Genomic DNA, 22,941 nt, shown 5'->3' with positions numbered 1-22,941 from the left:
TAGGCTGGGGATGTTGCACATGGTAGGTAAATGAATCATCTTGCCCTCATCTGGGTCCATACAACTAATAAACCTTCAAAATGACTCCTCTTGGAGTGTGAGATCTAAAGTAGAAAGAATCAAAAAGCTTTATATATATATATATTTACACTTTCCCTTTCATTACTTCCTTTTTCATTCTGTTCCAAGCTGTTCTTCCTCCCCTTTTGATGTCTTTCTATGTATATTTTGGAATTGCTTGTCTGACATAAGTGTGGGGGTCTGATCAATATGCCTTACAGCTGAGAGACTTTATATATATTTTATTTTTTTATATATATATACACACACAATTAAAAAAGCCATTTGTGGCTGGGCTTGTAGTGATGTGAATCATAGAGAAAACCTCCCCAGGATGTTCAACTGAGTCCACAGACCAACTGGAGTGCAGGAAATGCCAAACCGGTGATTAAACTGTAGATAAAAATTTTTGTTTCAGTAACATAAACCACCTGTGTTTTTTGACTCGATGACAAAACCCTCTCTGTCAGCAGGTATAGGGCAGAAGACTGCCTATGAACTTTTTGCAACTATTTGTAGTGTAGTTGTGTTCATGAACTTTGTAGTCCCTTTTCTATAATCACTCTCCCCATCCTAAGATCGTTAATCACAGACTATTGGACAACAGCCATGAGTGACTAGCATCCCTAGAACACAGCTTTAAACAGAATGAGTTTGAAATATTCACAATTTTTTTTTTCCTACCAGTGATGCGGATATGGCTTGTTCTTCTCATGACCTATAAGTACAGCCATTTTCTTGTCATGGGTTCTAGTCGTAGTCTAGTTGGTTAGCTTTGATGGAGGCTCCTTATTATTCTGTCCTTATTCTTGAGTATGTAAGGCTTATAGAACATAACGTGAATTTTAATTGCCTGTTGCTTTTTTAAGAACTAGACTGTAGTTGCAAGAATGTGAACATGGCAAAATCCAATAATCCATTTAAGTAACACTAGTGCTATGTCAGCAGAATGTGCATCATCTTGAATTGCTTAGTTAAACCTGTACTGTGGCATCATGTCACGCTACTGTCTGATCATGGGAGTAAACTAATGCTTTAATTTCAGTCTGGGAAGGTGGGATTTATTAAATGTTGGTAATATATGATTGCTATAAATGTACTTCTTCAAAGACTTATTTAACTTGGTAATAACCCCTTTCCAGTCCTGCTATCGCTGCAAACTGAACATGAAAGAAGGTGACCCAGCTGTCTACGCAGAACGTGCTGGGTATGACAAATTGTGGCACCCAGCTTGTTTTGTGTGTTGCACCTGCAGTGAACTTCTAGTAGACATGATCTATTTCTGGAAGAATGGTAACCTGTACTGTGGAAGACATTATTGTGATAGCGAAAAACCCCGCTGTGCTGGATGTGATGAGGTAGGAAATATCCTAGTCCTTTTGTTTTAGCACACAACTTTGCTCCCCTGAGAAGCGAGTATGATTTTTAGTAAAATATTTTAGTGCAGGGAGATGATGTGCCTTCACCAGTTTTAGCTGATTGTAGTTGCAAGGAACTGAAACTGATATGGACACTCCACATTCGGGAAGATCCATAGTTTGCTTTGGTTTGGGAGCGGGAGGGTCGTTGCTGTCTACAGGGACATAGGGTGTAATACACGAGTGCAAATGCTTCTACAGTCCCAGTTATGCAGTTGTTTCCTCATGAGCGACACTAGGGGGAGTGCCTTACTAAATTACACCTTGTGCAGCATACAGAGAACAGCCTGCTCGGTGTCTTTGGCATCTATTGGCTTTTAATAAATGAAATGGAGGCTTTTGGGAAACAAACAAGTGAATGCATTCGGTTTTGTTGTTGAAATAATTTGAAACGGTGGAATCACCAGGAGTTCCTTGGAAATTACAAAGCATCCTGAGGCTAGCTTTATTAAGAGACATACTATTTAAATGCATATAATAATATTTGTTTGTATCTTCGTCATAGCTGATATTCAGCAATGAATATACTCAAGCGGAAGGTCAAAACTGGCATCTGAAACACTTCTGCTGTTTTGACTGTGATTGCGTTCTGGCTGGGGAAATCTATGTAATGGTGAATGACAAGCCAGTCTGCAAACCCTGCTATGTGAAGAACCATGCTGCGGTAAGATCCTTACAGACTTGTTGGTGCTGTGAAGGAAGGGAACATACATCTATGGAGTTTGAAACTCTCACTTTCTCCCAGTGTGGGAGTATCTGAAGAGTATAAATTGAATGCAAGTTTAGGCTCAAGTTAATCATCTTTTTCCCTGCTGAAGAAAAACTTAAAAGCAGACAAGTATTTTGACAATTCATAAACTTGAACACTGGCAGGAGGGAGGCTGTTCCGAAAATACCTTTAACTTTGCCAGTGGTGAAGCAGGATTTTGTAACAGGAGGAGTAAAGTTGGTGAAGATGAGTAATGCTGCTAAATGTTTAGTTCATGTCAATTATAGTTCATTGTGACCAGTGGGATTCAACTTCAGCTTGTCTGCTAAAAGCCCGTAGTGGCAACTGCAATCTAGGTACTTCTGTTTCTTTGTATTTCTAACCACATGAGTTATAAAGGAGAGTGACTGATGGGGTAAAGGTAGAAGTTTGGGAAAGGATGGTAGTTCTTGATTCCTAGTTGTGCTAGGAGCTCTAATCTGAGATGATGGTCCATTCATATCTACCAATTAACTAGCTGTTAGTTGGGAGTTCAGTCTAATGTGCACCTAGACTGTTTATGTAGTTAATGGAGGGAAAAACTATTATCTCTAGCTGGTAGTTAATAATCTTCTGAGGTAGGCATGAGGAATTATCTTTTGGAGAGGCTTTTTTTTTTTTCTCTTAAAACATTAACTTCCTTGATCTAAATGATAATTTTTGACAACCAGATTTTAAGATGGAATTATATCCAAGACCTTCTAGTAATCTTTAATTCTTTGGCATTGCTTTACAGCTGCCAATGCACAGGAAGATTTGTAACTAATCTCTTCAAATGTGTGGGATAATATATGAAGATCTGTGCTGTTTGGCACGACAAGTTTTTATCATTATTTGGGCATTGGGAAACCCTAACCATCATAACTGTCTAAGTTTAGTCTGAGCAGCAACTAACTTCTTGTGTGCATTTTATTATTTTGGTTTGTGTCCTCAGCTGCATTCTGATCGGGAACTCTGCTTTAAAAATAAAGGAAAATCAAAAGCTGGAAACGTATTTCAAAGGCTTCTTTTAACACCTGTCTCCTCCAAAAACACTTAAGAATTCCAACTCTTATTGGACTTGTAGATAGGATTTGTATGCTTCATTTAAGTGTCATTTTGTTTCTAAACAGATCTGCCAAGGCTGTCATAATGCTATAGATCCAGAAGTTCAACGTGTGACATACAACAACTTCAACTGGCATGCTACGCAGGAATGCTTCTTGTGTTCCTGTTGCAGCAAGTGTCTAATTGGCCAGAAGTTCATGCCAGTGGAAGGGATGGTCTTTTGCTCAGTGGAATGTAAGAAAAAGATGATGTCTTAAGAGAAGACATGCACAGAACCAAGCATTGCTGCGTTCCAAAGGCTCTTGCATTTCTACTGTAAAATACATAGTATCAGGGCACTTAAAGTTATTGAAAGCATTAAATAGCATTTTCCCAAAGATTTTTTTTTTTAATGACTAAAACTTGCTATGTAATCTTCATTTCTTAGCTGTAATAATACTTTCTTTTTTGGAACACTGTTCCCACATCTTATGTCAAATGACTTTGTATCCCAGAAATGCAAGAAAAAATGTGTTATGAAGTATATACACTTTAAGGGAGCTCTTCACTGTGAAGGATCTTTTTGCTGTATCTTGTCTAATGAAAGAAGAAAATGTGAAAATGCTCCAATTTTTCTTGTTTTGTGTGATAGATGTAACTCTTCCACTTTTGGGTTCACTAATTTATCATTTTTATAGTTTCCCTGCTTTCATCAAGCACTTTAGACAGAATGATCAGCTTTACCACCACATCATTTTGTTCACTAGACCTCAAGTATGCAGGGAGAAGGAAGCTTAAAAAAAAAAAGTTGTCTGTAATCTTTTGCTTGTTGTTGACATGTGGGTTCTTGAGGGATAGTGACTACTCTCACACCTAGTTTGTAAACTAACACTGCACCAGTAGAAAACTGTGTTGGCTCATGTGTCTCTCTTACAACTGTTCATGCCTGCAAAAGTTTTCATTTTATGAATATTGAAGTTATTTTACAGATGGCAGGGTGAGGAAAATATAATAGGAGGTCTTGCCCAGATATAAAAAAACAAAACAAAAAAAAACAAAAAAACCCCACCACCAACATCAGTGGGTGTCACTCTTAGCCTTTCAGAACTGGCTTCTGTTTTTTCATGAATGTTCTTTTCATAAATTCTGCCTTCTATCAGAGGGATGTGGCACACAATACTGTATGTATTTCCAAGAATGTAATTCTGCAAAAGGATCATACTTAGGCTTTTGATTTGTAAGTTCTTAACCAAAGCACAAAGAAGTCTTTCCCAGAAGACTTTCACTATTTGAGTGAAAAAAATCACAGCTGTGTATTAGCTTTGCTTACTAGATAAACCAAATGTGTGGTTCTCTTTCTTAAAAAGAGCTACAGTGAAACTTGTTAGCTATCTTTGTGCCAAACAGTGAATGGAGAGTCTTTGGGCCCCCCCCCCCAAAAAAATGAAAAAAAAATAAAAATCTATGCAAGTCTTATGTTCAGCTCAAGTTTTATGGTGGCTGTATTGTAACACTTACAAATAAAAATTAGCGTTGTTCACTTGAGTTGTCTACTAATTCTGTTCTTGTTGAATTCCCTTTAGGGGAGGCAAAGAGGAGGGGAAATGTTTCCATGCTTCTCTAGCTTTGACATTATTTCCAAAAAAACTTAAAGCTTGTATTACTGTGAAATGCTTACTGTCTTGTGTAATATTGTTGATGTGCTTATAGGTGCAGAAAAATGGGTCTTGTTCCAACAAATATGCAACTTCAGAGCTTAGAGTGAACTGACTTTTTGTTCACATAAGCTATAGCTTTAATTATATTTTAAGACATAGCATGGGAAGTTTTGAATCCACACAGGTAAGCTAATGTGCTGAGAAAATGAAGTGCACTGTGATCCTTTGAGTACTGCAAAAATAAGACACTGGTGTGAGATACATACTTTGTATGTTGTCTAAATTGAGATGTAAACTTTAGGTCCATGTTCTGGAAGCCCATACAGTTTTTCTCGGGGATCCTCAGGATGTACATAAAAGTGTATATCTCTCAGCTCATACCAATGGGGCTGTATTCTTGCCAGATCTGCAGTTTTAAACCAAGGAAAACCAGGATGCCTCAGTAAAAAAAGGTTTCCATTTTTCCATTTAAGTGCTCCTTAATCTATAGCAGGACATGCTGTGAGAATGCTATTTGGGGGGTGGATAAGGTCTTATTTAATGATTATCTATAAGGATTACTTAATGGTGTCTGGGTTCTACTTGTCTTGAGTGCATCTGTCCTCACCCACTCACTAACATCTATTCTAGAAGATGCAGCTGATCTTTATAAAGAACTCTTCGTGAAAAGCTGTTGTGCAACTTTCTCTGCCCCTCCCTTGCTGCCCCATGTAACAGCTCTATTTCTCCTTAATGTGATTGCTTGCACTGATGGCAGTCTTACTTTTCACTTTAAATCTTGTTCCGTGCAGTTTTATTTATTAAACTCTTATTATTGTGTAACCTTCATTTAAAAGGATGAGCAGGCACTACCTCAGGACTTACTCATTCCATCAGGACAGAATTGCTAAGGAAATTAATGTCAAACCAAACATCTCAATAGTCTACCATCTTTTGGAACTGGCTTTTTTCATGCCTCTTCTGAAGCATGTTGGCTTGCTGTCTTTTAGCTAGCTCTCTTCTTGAGAATCTTCCCTTGTCTGTTTGATCCCTTCTGGCTCTCTTTCCTGGAACCTTGAAGCATCTAGGTGTTTCTGCTATGGGGTAGCCAAAGTTCAACCTGTGTCCATGTAGTAATTGGAAAGGATCATGTCATAGAGGAGGGTCAAGTGTAATGTGCAGATGATACATAGGGGAGACCAAGTTACTGCTGTGTGACCACACAATAGATGAGGAGATGATTAGGAGTACTAAACATTTCTTGTAATGAGCTAGGAAGGAATTTATGTTCCTGAAGATAATGCTTTTTGTGTTAGCTGAAAGATATGTCAACATACTGGAGCTTGAAAACAAGCATTAAGGAGATTTCATTCTGTCACTGCCACGATAAAAATATTGGCAGTTAAGCGTTGGGGTGTTTTTCCTCTTGTATTTTTTGGATATTTTATCATGGAGGTCCCTTTGGATCTATTTATCTTGGTAAACTAAGAATAGAAGCTGGAAGATTTTGCATACTTCAGTAATAAAAGTACATATTTCGTAGATGAAGTTTTGAACTCAAAGTATGAAAGTTGAAGTTTTACGCTTAAGAGTATAACTTTTGTTGGTAAGAAAGCCTTATAAGCACTCATTATAACATATTCTTATTTTCAGAAATAGTTAATTGGCTGCAAGAAACAGCTTGAGGAGGCACTTAGCCAGCTCTGTTGATCATGCTACTGCCAGAGTGACACATTTGATTTAAACTCTTCACATGTTAAGCACCAAACGAAGACAAAGATTCACAGCAGAAGACAAGTTTGGCCTTGTCATTATCAGCATGTGTGAGAAAAAAAAAAATTGCCTTTGGGATGTAACTTTCTGCCTGTCTTAGCTTTATGTTCTGTGTTGCATTTTATGTGGCTACTGTGCCAATGTAGGTTGTTATGACTCAAAGTTTGAGGTTTTTAGAGTAGTGTTTTTAGCAATGGGGTGTGAAGAACAGGTAGGGTTATACAGTAGAACAATTTAACAATAGGGATTAAACAAAAGTGGGGTGCAGCTGAGGGCACCAAAGAGACCATCCTGTCACTGACCTAATTGGGACATCTGGGAACTTGATTTTTCTTTTGCATATGGTAGTAGCAGTCAGCCTCTTCAGGGAACCCCTAAAATTACCAGATTTCTACTTATGCTTCTAACACTCCTTGAAATTTTGAAATTTACCTAGTGCCCAAAAATTACAGGTGAGGTGCAATGCTGTTGAGATTATTAGTAAATCCTGCTTCACTTAATGTGTTGATAACCTTGGCTGGAGCATCTAGGTATTACCTGTTGGTTGACCACAGGGCTCAGGTGCCCAGGAGGCCCATTGTACAAACACTGCAACGCAGTCTCTTCCATGCCTCGAGAGCAAAGGTCTGTGGCACTCCAAGCATGCGGAATTTCAGGAGATGTGGATGTTCTTGCACATGACGGGCTTTTAGCACACTTAACGTTTTTATCTTTTTTTTTTAACTACTTCATATAGCAAAACTTACTTGTGTATGTCATTCCAAATATTAGTGTATTAATCAGTCTTTACAGTCTGGATGAAGAGAAAGTGGTAATGCCATTGTAGCTCTTGTGGTACAAAGAACAACATTTTCTTTTTTTTTTTTTTTTAATGACTTACTGCTGTGAAAACACATTTTATATGAACTCCAGGTAAAAGATTTCCTTTGTTTGGGAACAGGTAAAGTCAAGGCTGAATCAATTCTATATAGGATGGTATTTTGGAGGACACCTTAGCATGCAGCCATAGTTAGCTTTGGATTTCATGAGATTGCTACTACCATTATACAGTCAGAATCCAATATTGCCTTTTATTTAAGGAAGAGTTATCCTGTGGGTCTGTAAAGTCCGGGCTGGCAAAGGCTTTGCAAAAAATTTGAAAGAACAAAGCTAAATAAATGCATCTTTGAATTAGTAACAGATATTTATACATGATAGGCATAACCTTTAACTTCTATTGAGATTAGGATTGCGTCTCAAACTTACAATGGTTATACATATGCTAGAAAGAAAAAAAAAAACATACTTTAAGCAGCTTTTTATATGTATGTTTTACCTCTGGAAACCTAACCTCTGTGTGTCTTAAAATACATGCTAATGAGCAATCAACACAGAACCTTCCCCTTTTCCTGCAGAATCCTAGGTTTGGAGAGTTATGGTACACAGTTGATGGTGTGAAGAAAAATGATCTGGCTTTGTTGAAGTAATGACCATTAGCATAAAACTATTTACGTTCAAGACTAACTTGAGGTGCTTGGAAGCTGTAGATCATCTGTTCTCAGAAGAACTGGTGAGGTAGGGGTGGCAGGATGGTAACGCTTGGTTCAACAACCTCTGCAACATTGAGCATGGGTTTGGGATGCTACAGCTACCAAAGTGTGGCAAAGAGGAGGTTGGCAGTCCAGGAAAGGGTCAACAATTCAACTGGCAACAGGCTCTCCAAGGGAGTAGGGGCACAATGGCTGTCCTGTAAGAACAGTAGCAAGGGAGCTAGTATGAGGATGCAGCAGTTCAAGGGCAGGGACTTGCTCCAAAAATTTGGGAATTCCTGTATGGTGTTCTCGGGTCCTGCATGTGCTCTCCCACCACAGCAGAGCCCCACGCTTTGTGGCATCTCAGTAGAAAGCCATCATAAAAATCACCTCCACAAGAGCACTCCACTGGGTCACTGGGGCCAATGTGGTCATCTTTGCCAGCCCAAGCAAAACACTGTAAAGACACTATTTCAGTCTGATTCACATCAATATATATAAAGCTTTTGTGTGTGGTGGAAAACGATGTGACAGGCCAATACAAAATCTTTTGCTAGGCCTCCACACCTTTTCATGTGTTAGGACTGTAGAGTGCCCTGTTTTATCCTGGAACTGACAGGAACCCAGTCCAGCTGCTGGTATAAAGCCTGCTGCCTGCCACACTCCATTGAGCACAAACGTTATTTTCATTATAGTTTTCTGTGTGAAGCACAGGGAGGGTGTGTTCACCTTCTTTTGTACCTCTGGATGAGTGAAGCGTTTGCTTCCAGAAGTGGGAAGATTCAAGGTTGTCCTCAAGCATTTTATCTCAAAATTCTGCCTCACGCCTTCTGGGAGGATGTCCCAACCATCAAGATGTAGTGTCACTTCTGGGCAGGCACTCTTCACGCCAGCTGTTGGAGGTAAGCCGTGGCAATTAAGAATGCAATAGTCAATCTAAACTATACACAAGGCAGCCAATACTTGATTTTGAATGTTAGCTTAAATATGCTATTAAAATTGTATTGCTGTGTCATTAGCAGTCAGCAGTGAGTAGGATCACACAGAACTAGATTTGGTGATTTTTCATCTTGCAAATAGCTGCTTGCTAATGGTATAAAGCTGGAGACTCTCAACACTTAAAAAGGCTGTAACCGATCATCCACATTCACGTATTGCATCTACTACCTTACTTCTTCAAAGTGCTAAGGCCAAAAAAGTCTATAGCCCAGGACCTTCTGAGTCTCCCTTTACTCAATCCTTCAGTAAATAAGTAAATGGAGTTTAGTAATTAAGTATAAGGCTTAAGAATGGCACTTAATAAAATTAAGTGCGCTGCCAAAGAGGTCCCAGAAGTAGGTGTTAAATGGAAAATAAATCATTTAAAGTTCATCAACAATCTAGAAGTGGCGAGAAAAAAAAATTCAGTCAAAGTACTGAAAATAACATGTTTATTTTTTCAATGTCTTTATTAACAAAACAATGGATAAAGGAGCTTTAGGGAACAAAAGTCCAAAACCATCTGAGCCAGGACTAGGCTCAGATTGTAGATTGCCACCCTGTGTTTACTACTTAAATCACAAAAAGTGAGCCAGATATTTTTTACCTTGCACTCTGGAGAGCACCGAGGCAGTACCTGCTTTGCTGTGCCACCACCAGAGCAGCAATGCTGAGTTTTGTGGTTGCTATGAGCAATCACAACAAAACGTAACACATCAGAGTTTCCCCCATTGCCTCCCCCTAAACAAGTGAAAAATGACCCAAATAAGAGGATGTTTCTGCTACAGATTAAGCCCAGCATTGTTCAGGTTTGGCTTCAAGCCTAACATTGTTGTAGAAAACTTTTACACCCAGTTTATGACAAACTAGTCAAGCTTCATGTGTTTTGATAACTTTTCATTTGTTACACAAAAAGTAGCATCACAATAAAACATCAAGAGTATTTATTGGTTACCCTGGATGAGTTGTTTACATGAGTCAAGACTTGATTTTTGTGTTCGCAATAACTGAAATATTCAGAGCAGCCACATGATGTTCTTCAGTTACCCAGCAGATGCCGTCTGTGCTGCGCTGAGCACATGTGCTGCATCCACAAGGTAAGACCCTGGGAAATACTCAGCAGAATAAAAAAAGCTTTGAACTGAAAGAGAAGAGAGGTTTTAAGAAAGGAATAAGCTGAGGAGGGGGCTGTAAGTCCAGGAGGCTGTGTGGGAGTGGAAAACAGCACGATCATGAATTTGGATAGGAGGAGGAGGCACAGGGGTGGTATTTTAAGATGAACATCAGTAAAGTGGGAGAAGGGGGGGAAAAAGGCGAAATAAGCCAGGGAAGATAATGCTGAATCACGGAAGCACTCTGGAATAATTTTTTACTTACTTTGATAAGGTAGAAAACTTCAGGTGGCAAAGGGCGATTACTATAAACAAGGAAAGTTGATGATGCTCTTTGATTACCCCATGCAGCGCTACAGGCTTGGGGAAGAGTGGCTGGAAAGCTGCCCGGCAGAGAAAGACCTGGGGGTGCTGGTTGACAGCCGGCTGAAGATGAGCCGGCAGTGTGCCCAGGTGGCCGAGAAGGCCAACGGCATCCTGGCCTGCATCAGAAATAGCGTGGCCAGCAGGAGCAGGGAGGTGGTTGTTCCCCTGTACTCGGCACTGGTGAGGCCGCACCTCGAGTGCTGTGTTCAGTTTTGGGCCCCTCACTACAAGACAGACATTGAGTTGCTGGAGCGTGTCCAGAGAAGGGCAACCGAGCTGGTGAGGGGCCTGGAGCACAAGTCTTATGAGGAGTGGCTGAGGGAGCTGGGGCTGTTTAGCCTGGAGAAGAGGAGGCTGAGGGGAGACCTTATCGCTCTCTACAACTACCTGAAGGGGGGTTGTAGTGAGGTGGGTGCTGGTCTCTTCTGTCAGGTGGCTGGAGATAGGGCGAGAAGAAATGGCCTCAAGTTGCTCCAGGGGAGGTTTAGGTTGGATATTAGGAAAAGTTTCTTTACTGAAAGGGTTGTCAGACATTGGTATAGGCTGCCAGGGGAAGCGGTGGAGTCACCATCCCTGGAGGTATTCAAAAAGCGTGTAGACAAGGCACTCCAGAACACAGTTCAGTGGGCATGGATGATGGTTGGACTCGATGATCTTGAAGGTCTTTTCCAACCTAAATGATTCTATGATTGCTATGGGTAGAAAACAGACCATGAGCCTAGCCTGCAATAATTCAGGTTGTGAGGTAAGGACAAGAGGACATCAAGAGGACAGGTGGTGAGGAAAGGTTGTTCTTCAGCAGTAATCCACGCTCCTAATGCTGTATGCTTATGATGTATCTAAAATCTAATCAATTACACCTGTACATTGATTAATAGAAGTGCCGCATTTAAAAAAGAAAAATGTTTTTTCTGTGATAATGGGCTGATGTTCTATGCTGATGTCTGCTGTCTGAGCTTAACTTTATGTCACTTCCTAGGAAGCAGATCTGATTCTGAGGAATCAGATCAGGAGTGAAACACAAGGATAGCGAGAGAAGGCATTTGGAAAAGTCTGAGTCAATCCCTATGTTCCCGAACAAGCAGGATGCTAAAGTCCATTTAAATTTGCCAAAGGCTAAGGACATCCAGGACAAATGTTCATGCACTGGTAACAGTTCAGCAAAATAACAGCAAAACAATTACCTTTCTTTTAACTGTGAATTCAGGGTTTGAGGGCTCATAACATCACAAAAAGATTTAACCTGAAGAGACTTCTGGAGGTCATCTAGTCCAATTCCCTCTGAAAACAGGGCAAACTTTGTAGGTATATCAAGTTACTCAGGGCCTTGTCCAGCGAAGTTGTAGTCACCAACCGGCTTATTCCGACAACGGGTGCAATTTAGTTCTTTGTATCTCGTGGCCTGCTCTGCTTTTCACTATTGCACATCACAAAAAGGTACCCACCAGCTGCTACTTCTCCCTCTAGCTGAGATCATTGCTCCGTTGTGTCTTCCCTAGTAAAGAGATGCAGCTGGATCCTGGGACTGGGAACAAGCATTCCCAAATACTTTAACCAAAGCAGCTTGGCTCCCAGCGGTTTTGTGATTAATTGACAATCTAATTGTATTATATTAAGCTGCAGCAGGAGTTTATCCCTTACAGACTTCAGAGAATCTAATTGGGGAACCATACTTACAAATGTATTTATGACTTCTAACCTCATCTGCATTTTACTAGGCAGCAGAGACTCCATACAGGCGAGAACTCCAGTCTGAGGTTTTTCTGCTGTTTAATACACAAACACTGACTAAAGCCTTTCCCAGGGTTAGGGAATTTGTTAGACCTCATTTGCCCATGTGAAATTTCCCTTGTCTTTTAGAGGCTGAGGCTCAGCAGAGCTTCAGCATTAACAGACAAAACTTGTTTTGCAAGTTTCCCAAAACTTGTAGGAACTTAATAAGTGTTAGATCTCCATCCCTCTGCCAAGTTTGGCTGAGATTACAGAAGAGACTCCTGCCTCTCTCTCTCACACACACACCCCTACATGGAAAATGCATCCACACATGACTGACTGAAGTCTTTCCAAAAGTACCTTAACCAGTACTTTAGTGTGGTCTGCACCCATTTCCATCTGACACTAGTAAGCTTCAGAACAGGCTGAAAAATCCATGTTCAGCATTTTCAGCATTTCCTACTTGTGTGTTTTGGTGGGGTGACTCTCTGTTCAGCATGTTGGTTATTTTGGCACTAACCTTTTCCGCATTTCAAATTCTGAACCTAAAAATGACACATTCTGACAGCTAAGTTTTTGGTACTGACACCTTTATGTGGTCTACAGGTGCAAAGGAAAGAGTTAGATTGTGTAGGAATTTGACTCAGTGGAAGCTATTGGGGCTTAACTTGTCTCAGTTGGACACATCTTCATCAAAGAAAATAAGGAAAAAACCAACAACATAGATTAAAGTTCCAGCTGAAAGAAGCTGGGAGGCATTTTTAATGCATAACTTTGAAAGGGTATTCAGGACAGAAATCAGGAATAATCAGTAAGAATAAAATCAGTAAACAGTTCATCAGTTCTTAGAAAACATTTTAATGACCTTCCAGAATAGGAATCCAGAACACTGTGGGCAGAATACAAACAGCATCTCTCTCATTCCCGGAATTCAATGCACGTTTTTAAACTCAAAAACTCTCTATATGATATGCATTCAGAAGTTTTTCAGGCTGCTTTTGTGGACTTGCATCTATTCCATCACTTCTTTCTTTTTTCTTTTTTTTTTTCTTTAATATGTTGGGGAAATTATCTCTAAAACTGAGTATTCCTCTACAAATTTCTTATTTACTGCAATCAGATGGACTCTTGGCCCCTTTTAATTTAATCATAATGCATTGAGAGTATCAATATAAGCTGTTCGGAATCTTTTTTATGTAATACTTTCTTCCTGTCTAAAGGCATAAGAAGTCAGCATAGTTTAGTAGACTTCGGACTATGACTGCAAAACAGAAACATCTGACATCTAATTCCAGTCCTCTGCTGAATGCAATGGGACATTGTCTAAATTCCTTGGGCATTCTGTTCCTCAGCTAACATCCTATGTAAGATGGGTGTAATAGCAACATCACGGTGATATTTTGAGGCTTGGTTCACTCTAACTTGTGAAGTTTATTGAAACTGTAGACTAGATAACTGCAGCCATTACAATGCACAAATGGTCTTAACAGTCTTTTCCGAAATGCTTTTTATTTTCTTCATTTTGGCATTCCCATACAAAACTGCCCAAAAGAATCTGAGGTTTATATTTATGAAGCCTGTAATCATTCCATGAAGTTCAAGAAATCTGGCAGTGATCTGGAAAACTTAGGAGGTAATAAAAGGTTACCAGCAGGAATGCAGAGCTGCCTTGTATGGTAGTGGAGAGTAGAACCAGTACATATTTTGATAATACAGTGCAGCTCTTGTCTTTGGGGTGGGCCTTGATGGTATAGCTCTGCCTGCATCTGAAATGCATGGCAACGTAAACGTTCTTCTAATAACACAGACATTCTCTTAAACATTTGTAAATAGTTCAGCAATTTTGAGAAACAGGGTGGAGCCTGGAGACGGCTAAAGAAAGAAGCATTATTCTCATGCTTGTTGAACTCACTGTCCCAAGCCCAGTTCTGCTCTTAATGTAAACCGCTGCCACTTGCCTTCAGGCGCAGTTGTACAACGTGCATCTGACCAGACTTGGAAGGCACACGCTGTTCCAGAGCAGGACGGGGCTGTGCTGCATCCAAACCTGACCCAAATTTGATACCCTAAACTGAGGATTTGTTTCTACTTAGCAAGAAAAGGTGCGGTATCGGCTGTATTGTGAGTGGTTTGGAGGAAATACTATCTTTTTACTGGAAACTACTTATGGTAGAAGATGTAGAGAGGAAAACTAAAATTGTAGGATCAAATTCAGTAATGTTTTTGACAGCTTTGATTATGTCAGAAAAGCAATTTTGTAGTGTAAAGTGTGAAGTCCACAGAGGATAGGAAATTCTGAATTTCAAGCATGCTTATGTTAGTTAATCAGTTCATCAATTAATTAGTTTCATTAGAATTACAGTAATGCACTTCTGGGGAAAGATAATAATACCACGCTTACTTTCAGTGGTAGTTACAAAATTAATGGTGTTCATGCAGGACCAGAACTCCTGAGGTATCATTCTGGGGCTGGCTTTTCTTCCTTTCACTGCTAACCACTTATAGAGAGTCATTACCTTCTCTAATTCTGAGGTCTCATTTTTGAAATGAGGATGGCAGCACTAATGTTTCTGGAATCTTCTGGAGACAGTTAATAACTTTAAAATAATTTGAAGGTGGAAGGTGGTAAATGTTCTATGCCAGGTGATTGCCTGCTTTCTCAGCATTCCAGTTTCACCAAACTCAGTATGGAGGTTTTCTTGGCTAGTGTTACCTGGCGATTACACATGGGCCTCGAGGCTCTTGTTGTATCCTGCCTGTTGGCTCCCATGCTCTGAATCTTGGCTCAAGGTGCAGTTTCTTGTATTTCAGAAATACCCTGATGCTGTTACTGCAGGTAACATTCACTACTTAGTTCAGCCAATTGAACTTGTACACTCAGTTAACTCCAGCTATTTATTTACTTACCTGTCCTGGTTTTGGCTGGGATAGAGTTAATTTCCTTTCTAGTAGCTGGTATAGTGTTATGTTTTGGGTTCAGTATGAGAAGAATGTTGATAACACACTGATGTTTTCAGTTGTTGCTAAGTAGTGTTTATATGAAGTCAAGGATTTTTCAGCTTCTCATGCCCAGCCAGCAAGAAGGCTGGAGGGGCACAAGAAGCTGGGAGGGGACACAGCCAGGGCAGCTGGCCCAAACTGGCCAAAGGGGTGTTCCATACCATGGGACGGCATGCCCGCTATATAAACTGGGGGGGGGGGGAGCAGATCACTGCTCGGGAACTAACTGGGCATCGGTCGGCGAGTCTTTATTATTTTCTTCCTTTCTGTCCTATTAAACTGTCTTTATCTCAATCCATGAGTTTTACTTTTTCTTTCCTAACTCTTTCCAGCATCCCACTGCAGGGGGTGGGGAGCGAGTGAGCAGCTGAGTGGTGCTTAGTTGCTGGCTGGGGTTAAACCACAACATTACCATAAGACAACATTTTAAATAAATAAAAAATAAAATTAAATTAAATTTTAAGAAAACATCCTTTAATCCAAAATAATCCAAAATGGTCTCATTAAGATTGCCGCATTCTAACTATTGTTTGCTATGGCAGCACTATCACTGCTAATCATTCAGAGAACATCTATGGGGTGGGAGATCTTGTTAGTGCAGGAAAAGGTTGTGTTTGCATGTCCTTTGTCTTTCAAATTGGTAAGAACAGGTTTCCACTGACAGAAGTCTGTGGGAAGGGGATAGGATGTGGAATTTAAGACTCCCCTCCCGAAGGAGCCTGCCAGCATTCATCATACACGGTGGTACCCAGGTCTCGGTCCCATTAGCGGAGGTAATAGGAAGAGGGAGCTCTGCAGGAAGGGTCCCCTAGAGACTCCTGTAACAGGACAGGAATTAGAAGCCTCTGAGGAATGTCACCCCATGAGCTACCCCATGTCCTTCACTGCCTGTTCATAGGGGTAGAGCTGTCATCCATAAAGGAAGCAAGAGTGGATCTGAGTAATCTAATCTAGGAAATTATTTTCACAGGATTCTCCACATAAAGTGAACAAGAAATATGAAGGTATAACTCTTGTTTAAGCACAGTTCTTTTACACCAGGCCAATGCCATCACCTCTGCTATTGCTAATACTGACGCCTGTAAGAGCAGCTGTCAGCCGGGGAGATGCAGAATGAGACACGTACCAGTCTGCAGCCAATGTAACTGCCTGACAATTCTCAGGTTTAGGAGGGGCTTCTTTCTTTCAGGCTTAAATCAGAAAATGTGGTGGGGGAAGAATTTGCTTTACTAAGGACAAAAGGCCAAAAAGCCCATTGTTCAGAACATCTGTGCCCAGCTGACAGTTTCTCTTGTTTTAAAACAAAGCTTGCTAGATGCTCTTACTATCAGGACTGTGCAGCAGCTTACTTAGAGCATGGCATTGAGGCTGTATGCGCTCTATGCCTGGAAAAGTAGCATGAGACCATTTGGAGATAAGTGATGATGCAAAGTCTGGCGAATAACAGTAGAAAACTGTGTTGGGAAGAAGCCAAATGTGGTTTCCTTTGGAAAATGTGGCTTTTGGGTCCCCAGAATGAACTGTCTCTTAGTCTGCCAGACTGTGCTAGGTGTTGACTTAGAAGGAGCTATTAGAAGATGGCCAAAACAGAGCAAGGAAAAAACTGTTGAACAATGTGGATGATGAGGAGGCAAGTGCTTTACTTCTGCCTCTGGTCTTTTTTTATTTAGCAGCCTAGACGTGACCTGACATTAGATTGACTTTATAGCCGCTCAGCAATGTCAGCACAATCACATACAGATGATGGGCTAGTGAAGAGGAAATCTGTGAACTTTTCTGCAAGTTTCTGAGGTCGTAATTTATGTCATCTGTTCTGATATGTAGGCATGGAAGCAAACATCTAAAGATCTGTGTTCACTCTGATTCAAGGCTCAGATTTATGGGATGCTGGAGTCTGATGGGTCTGGCGTCAGAAGGGATGTGAAAATCCAAACCACTGAATTCCAATTTTGAGACTGGACTGTAACCCTCCTACTACAGCAAGAAATTTTTTCTCTCTTGTTCACCATCTTGAGCACCTCTGCAAGGCCAGAGCTGTATTCAGGGCTCATTAACAGTATATCACAAACAGGTCCTCTTTGACATGTCCTTTATTACATTTTTGCTGCTAATGCCATACCTGAGATGGTGGAAGGGTCCTGCAGATAACTGCAGCAAGTATCCTTTGCTCCCAGTCTTTCACTCAGAACGGTGGAGGCGGCTGTTCGTTAGACATCTGATTTCAAAGCTCAGCTCTCAATACTGGAGTGGTCTGTAAAACTTGCAAGTCTGAGAGTTATCAGAAATACCAACATCCACATTTTACCTTAACAAGCATGTCAGGATATGGTCTCTTCTTTAAACTAATAAACAATGCTTCACATCAACAAACAGATCAAGGCGGTAATTTCCCTTCCCCTTTTTGTAAGGAAGTGATACAAGTGCAGGAATTGGTCCATCCCACATCAAATTTCTTTTTTGCTGGTGCAGTTCTCTAGCACACTGACCAGTCAACATCTGCCAGCTTAAGCAGATATTTTACTTACCGCCACGGGTAGGAGTGAAGATTTAGGCCACTGCCTTAGACAAGACTTTTCTCAGAATGAAGCTATTTGCAGTGGAGCCTCACAAAAAAAGTGAGTCATCTTGGATGAGCAGCACTGCCAAACACCTATTGTGGCAACTGGAGTCAGAGAAGCAAATGCAAAGTCCTGTTTTATATAAGCTGTAAATAAGTCAGTATGTAATAGTCTTCAAAATCTGAAATGTTTTCTTTCCTTTGTTTTGACTAGATTTGTAATAGGCCAAACAATATAATGAAAGTCAGAGCAGAGCTGCTTAAGCCCATCTTCTCCTTGGCCTAAAACAACAGTAATGTAGGCAAGAGAAGTAATTTACTCTTTCAGGTCATTTTGGAAACTAAACTGGGTGCCTAAGTGAGTCAAAAATCTATTTTTCTGGAAATTTGTCACAAATTCAACATGTTTGTTTTGGCAGAATGATAACATGCTATACTCACCACATTCAAAGCCAAGGCATAACATTGTTAAGTCGCTTCTATTTTATCTTTGTGATATGTACACAAATAGAGTTTAGCCTCTCATACTCAAACTGCAACACAGTTTATGCAGGCCACTTATCTAGATTGCTGTGAAATAGTACTGTAAAATATGGTAAATACCATGTGAAAAACACTGTTGTGCTGCTTAGACACAGGACTTAGTGAAAGCAGGGTTTGCTTGCCAATTTACAGGGGAGTTAAATGGGCTCAAAAAGGTGCTCTGTGTTCTCGCAGTATCTTATTTTTCCATGTGTACTTCATACCTTGCCAGGAAACAACCAGGCATTAATGTTGCAATTGAATAGCAAAATGGGTAACGCTGGAGATTACAGGCAGCTAACTCTGATGTTCCCACTGGCCCTCTGAGTGTCTCTTTCCATGGACTGTAAAGGAAATCTGGATTCCTAAACTTTTATGTCCTGAATTGCACCTATGGTAGGTGCCTAAAGTAAGCTTAGCTGATCATTAAGTAAATATAATAATTGTATGTGGAATCTATTCCCACTTCAGTGTCTGTGCTGTAAACATTCCTGCCTTTTTAAGAAGATCCCCAATGAAAATAACTTTCAGATGCTCAGTATTCAGCCAGACGTGAGATGTGCAATCTATTTTTCCACACCTTCGCTTCCCTCTGGTAAAGACAGCAGCATGGATGAGTGATAAACAAATCCTTTCAAGTTTGGCCTTCACGTTTTGAAGCTGTAACTGCACATCAGAGCAATGATATTGATAGAAATTTCAAGTGCTAAACACCATTAAAGATACAGTGTTTGATCCTGCAAACCGATGAGGACTCTGGACCTGCTCCAGCAAAACACTTAGAAAGATTTATGGCACTTGTCTTACATTTAAGTATAAGCTTGCTATTAAATGCTTTGCTGTATTGGGTGGAAATAGATAATGGCAAGATTAGGTTCACATCACCTAATTTTCGCCATTTAAAAGTAAGGTGTCAAACTGAAGCTAATCGTCAAAGCTCAGCCTGTTACTAACGAGAGGAGGTAAGCATTTCCAGAGGGTGATTCTATTTTAGACATTTATTTCTGAATGGACTGAACTGTACGCACACATTCCTCTCCTTCTCACTCTCTCCTGATGGTAGCTCTTTAGCTTAGACTAGACACCTGACTTTCAGAGAGTCAAAGTAATTCAGGTTAATTATCTATTCCTTTCTGCAGAATTTGTACTAGTTTCACATTTAATCCACATATTTTACAGATTACATTTAAAACATTAAACCTTATCAGCTCAAAATGCTGACATAATTTAAATACAAAGTTAAGGCCTGCATCTCTCTGTTATCACATGTAAGCAGATAGAGAAAATAAATGCTATCATCTGCTTAAACTTTTTTTTTTTTTAATATTACACAAGAGGTGAAATCACTTGGCCACCAAATTATCACAGAGAAATAATTTATTTTCTTCCTATCTATTACTGAATCTGCAGATTGCTGTCACACCCACAGTGATAAAAAAGAAGGTAAATTTATACCTAGGTCTCTGATGGAAAGAACTCAGGCAGGGAGAGGTAGGTACCTTTTAGGAGTGGAGCTCTTATCTAGATGTGGAGTCTCAGCTAGAAATGAATTAATAACTTGTTGAGACAGAAAAGCACAGCACTTCTGTTCTTACATATTAAAGTGTTTTCGCAACCAGTTGATTGTAACTGAAGCTAAAGATTTTCAAAAAGGCAGTCACCCAGCATTGTGGAAAACTCTGTATTTGATGTTTGCCAAAGACCTCCTTGTGTGGTCCTGAGATCCTCTGAATGCTAATAAAAATCGTACAAAAAGTGATAATATCTAATGTCTTTTTCTCTGGAAGTACACTTGGTACTTGAAGGAAGACAGAGAAAGCTTAATCATAAGAAACTAGGATGAGAAAAATGTGGCTAGAAGATGTAAAATTTAACTTGGTACATGGCTACATTTTTAATTTACATGTACTATCAATAACATAAAACTTTTATCACAACCTTGACACAATATATTTTTTAATGTGGTGAAGTACCAGATAAGGCACTTTAATGATATGTTCCCACAAGCACAAGTTAGTATATCTTAATTGCCTGTCAGTTAAATCGCTGTGACTGGTTGTACACATGGTCCTAGCCCATTGCAATCATGCAGTCAAACAGGCAGCTTAACCAATATTCATGGGTGACTTTTTATAAACCCATTTTACTTTGCATTTGCAACAGGCTGGGAGTGCGCTTGGAGCAGTCGGTCACTACCAGTGAATTGAAAGCCAGTAATATCTTGCAGTCAAGAAGGCAAAGGGAATTAGAAATGGGAACCTGAAGAACTACTGACTCTTTCACCAGTGGATTTGAGGGGAGGGAAAGGTAAGATTTTCCCATTTACTACATTACTCTTTTTTAGCTGGCAAATAATTATATTACAAGTAAGTTTGAGCCACAGTTTGATTAAATTGTGTGAATCCACAAGTCAGCCTGCTGAAGGAGTAATTCACACATGGTTAATTACTAGGAAGAGTAACTTCTACCTGAGTAAAAAGGCTTCAAGAAAGCGATTGATTTGCATCCTCCAGCTTTTTTCTAATCATAGACTTCCCTCTTTTGAATCAAGACTGAAAATTAAAGTGCCACCTACCTTTTCTTTCTTATGTTTTCCCTAAACATGGCAATATTTAAAATAAAGTTTTCATTTGTAGTAAATTTGTGATTATTTTTTTCACAAATTTGGACTATATTTCTACAAATCATTGAGATTTACACAAATTTCTTCTTAATATATGATAACAGTGTGGTTTATTTTGCTTCCAAACTACTTATATCAGCTCTTTCTCTTAACCACACAGAAATGTATTTGTTTGAAACAAATCTACTGGTGCACCTTTGTTTTCAAGAGCTGCATTCCTCATCTGATAATTTAGATATCTGATTTGAGCTTACATGGATACTTAACACTTTTTCATTTAAGACCCTTTGTACATTTTAATTCATTCCCGAGAGTCAATTTAAATTGAACGCTGTCATTAGGAAGAAGTGACAAAATTGAAGTATACCCATCAAAAAAACATGCTGTACTAATTATAAAAGGTAACGCACTGTCCTGCGGTATGGTTAGCCATATGGACCCAGAGAGGTCATTGGGGTTCCTTGTGAATGCAGGAGTCGGTGTGGGACGTGGGGCTGGGGCATAAGTATCTGTTTGCTTTACCTAGGAAATGGATTTGAAATATTCCTGGGAGGGCTTTCAGGCTCTGCCCAGATAAATATGTTCCGTCCTGAAGATGGATAATACTGGTAACGCACAGATGTTGTTTATTTGTAGAAACCATTTCTTAGATTTTAGAACTATCAAGGGGATACTGAGAAAAAAATATTTTCCAGTGTGGTGCAGCCTACCCTTGTTAATGAAGCATTTGACCCCTTCCATAAGCTGCAATCCCAACAAGTGACTCACAGACAGTCTAAAGTGGCTAGAACCGTGCAGAACTGCTTTATTTGTAGGGCCAAGAGATGCTGGGAAAAGGCGTCTCTGGGAAGTACTTTGTAGCCACAAAAACCACGTAGCATCTAAGAGAACTTCCAACAGCTGATGGTTAGATCTTCAGCTGCTGTCAGTAAGTGTCCCTCATAACATTATAGCCTTGGGACAGTTGTAGTAGGTCACATCAAAAACCCATTTAGACCAACATCCTGTCTCCAGCAGCGACCACAAGTCAATGTCTAAGGAAGTGTGAGAACAAGGAAAACAGGAGATATTTCACTGAGATGCATTCTCACCGTTCAGTCATTTTCAGATAAAATTAAACTAATTTTCCTGAGCTCAATACAGGTGGGTTGTTAGGTTAGGTTTGGTTTGGTTTGGGTTTTATTTGGTAATATTTACTCATTTCTTAGCAATGGACTTGTTCAGTTCCCTCATAATGCTGCGTGAACTTTTAGCTTTCACAGCATCCTGTGGCAAGCAGGTCCCAAGCTGAACTATTTTGTGAAGAACAGCAATTGCGCTTTTCTTTGTTTCACACCTACCTCCCTTAACCCAGAGACAGGAATACAGACAGCGGTGGCAGTTCATTGAGGTTTTTCATAGCGATGCTCATTAAGAAAGTACTAAGCTTTGCAGCTGATGCAGCTTTTGCACTGGTGAGTGCTGCTTCATTCGCACCTGATGCCGCCTGCCTCCCTTCCGAGGAGCAGCCAGGGTCAGTTCCCAGCCCTCCCGCAGCCTGCCTCTACGCCCTCTTCGGCACTGACCTTATCTGCATAACCGAGTGCTGAAAGTGCTGGCAGTTTAATCTCCTGATGCTTCATTTCCACATTCTTAACAGCAGTGTACTCCCCCCACCCTTTGCTTATCTTGTCTGTGTAGGCAGAATGGTTCGTCTGGCAGAGGGTCTGCTTTTTTTCTTAGTATTGGTAGTCCCCCAAATCCAGAGCAAGCGCAAATAAACTTTAAGGTTGACTTTAAAATTGTGACATTTAAGAAATGAGGAAAAAAAAAATCTGTCTTCTTTCTATTCTGCTTTGAACTCTATAGGTTTTCACGCACAGTTATGTGAATTAAATTTTTTTTTTTGTTAAGCCAT

At 40.0% G+C, this 22,941-nt stretch overlaps 1 protein-coding gene across 2 annotated transcripts in view; it reads left to right on the top strand.

The window, feature by feature from the left end:
• Nucleotides 1–15,151, top strand: part of TES (testin LIM domain protein) — a 39,023-nt gene extending 23,872 nt beyond the window's left edge. Inside the window, exons 5-8 of one of the 2 annotated variants that reach the window (XR_005932518.1) lie at nt 1,203–1,418; nt 1,984–2,142; nt 3,339–3,758; nt 15,139–15,151. Coding sequence is in view for 1 of the 2 variants with exons in the window: in XM_030015993.2 (XP_029871853.1) it covers nt 1,203–1,418; nt 1,984–2,142; nt 3,339–3,530 (567 nt within the window). In the remaining variant the exon portion in view is untranslated. Of the gene's footprint in view, nt 1–1,202; nt 1,419–1,983; nt 2,143–3,338; nt 4,798–15,138 lie in introns of those variants that run through there. The other variant, XM_030015993.2, reaches the window with a different exon arrangement.
• The last annotated feature ends 7,790 nt before the right edge of the window (nt 15,152–22,941 follow it).

The sequence above is a fragment of the Aquila chrysaetos genome, chromosome 5 (assembly GCF_900496995.4).
Source record: "Aquila chrysaetos chrysaetos chromosome 5, bAquChr1.4, whole genome shotgun sequence".
In the NCBI taxonomy this organism is placed as follows: domain Eukaryota; kingdom Metazoa; phylum Chordata; class Aves; order Accipitriformes; family Accipitridae; genus Aquila; species Aquila chrysaetos.
This window is presented reverse-complemented; position numbering and strand designations above follow the sequence as displayed.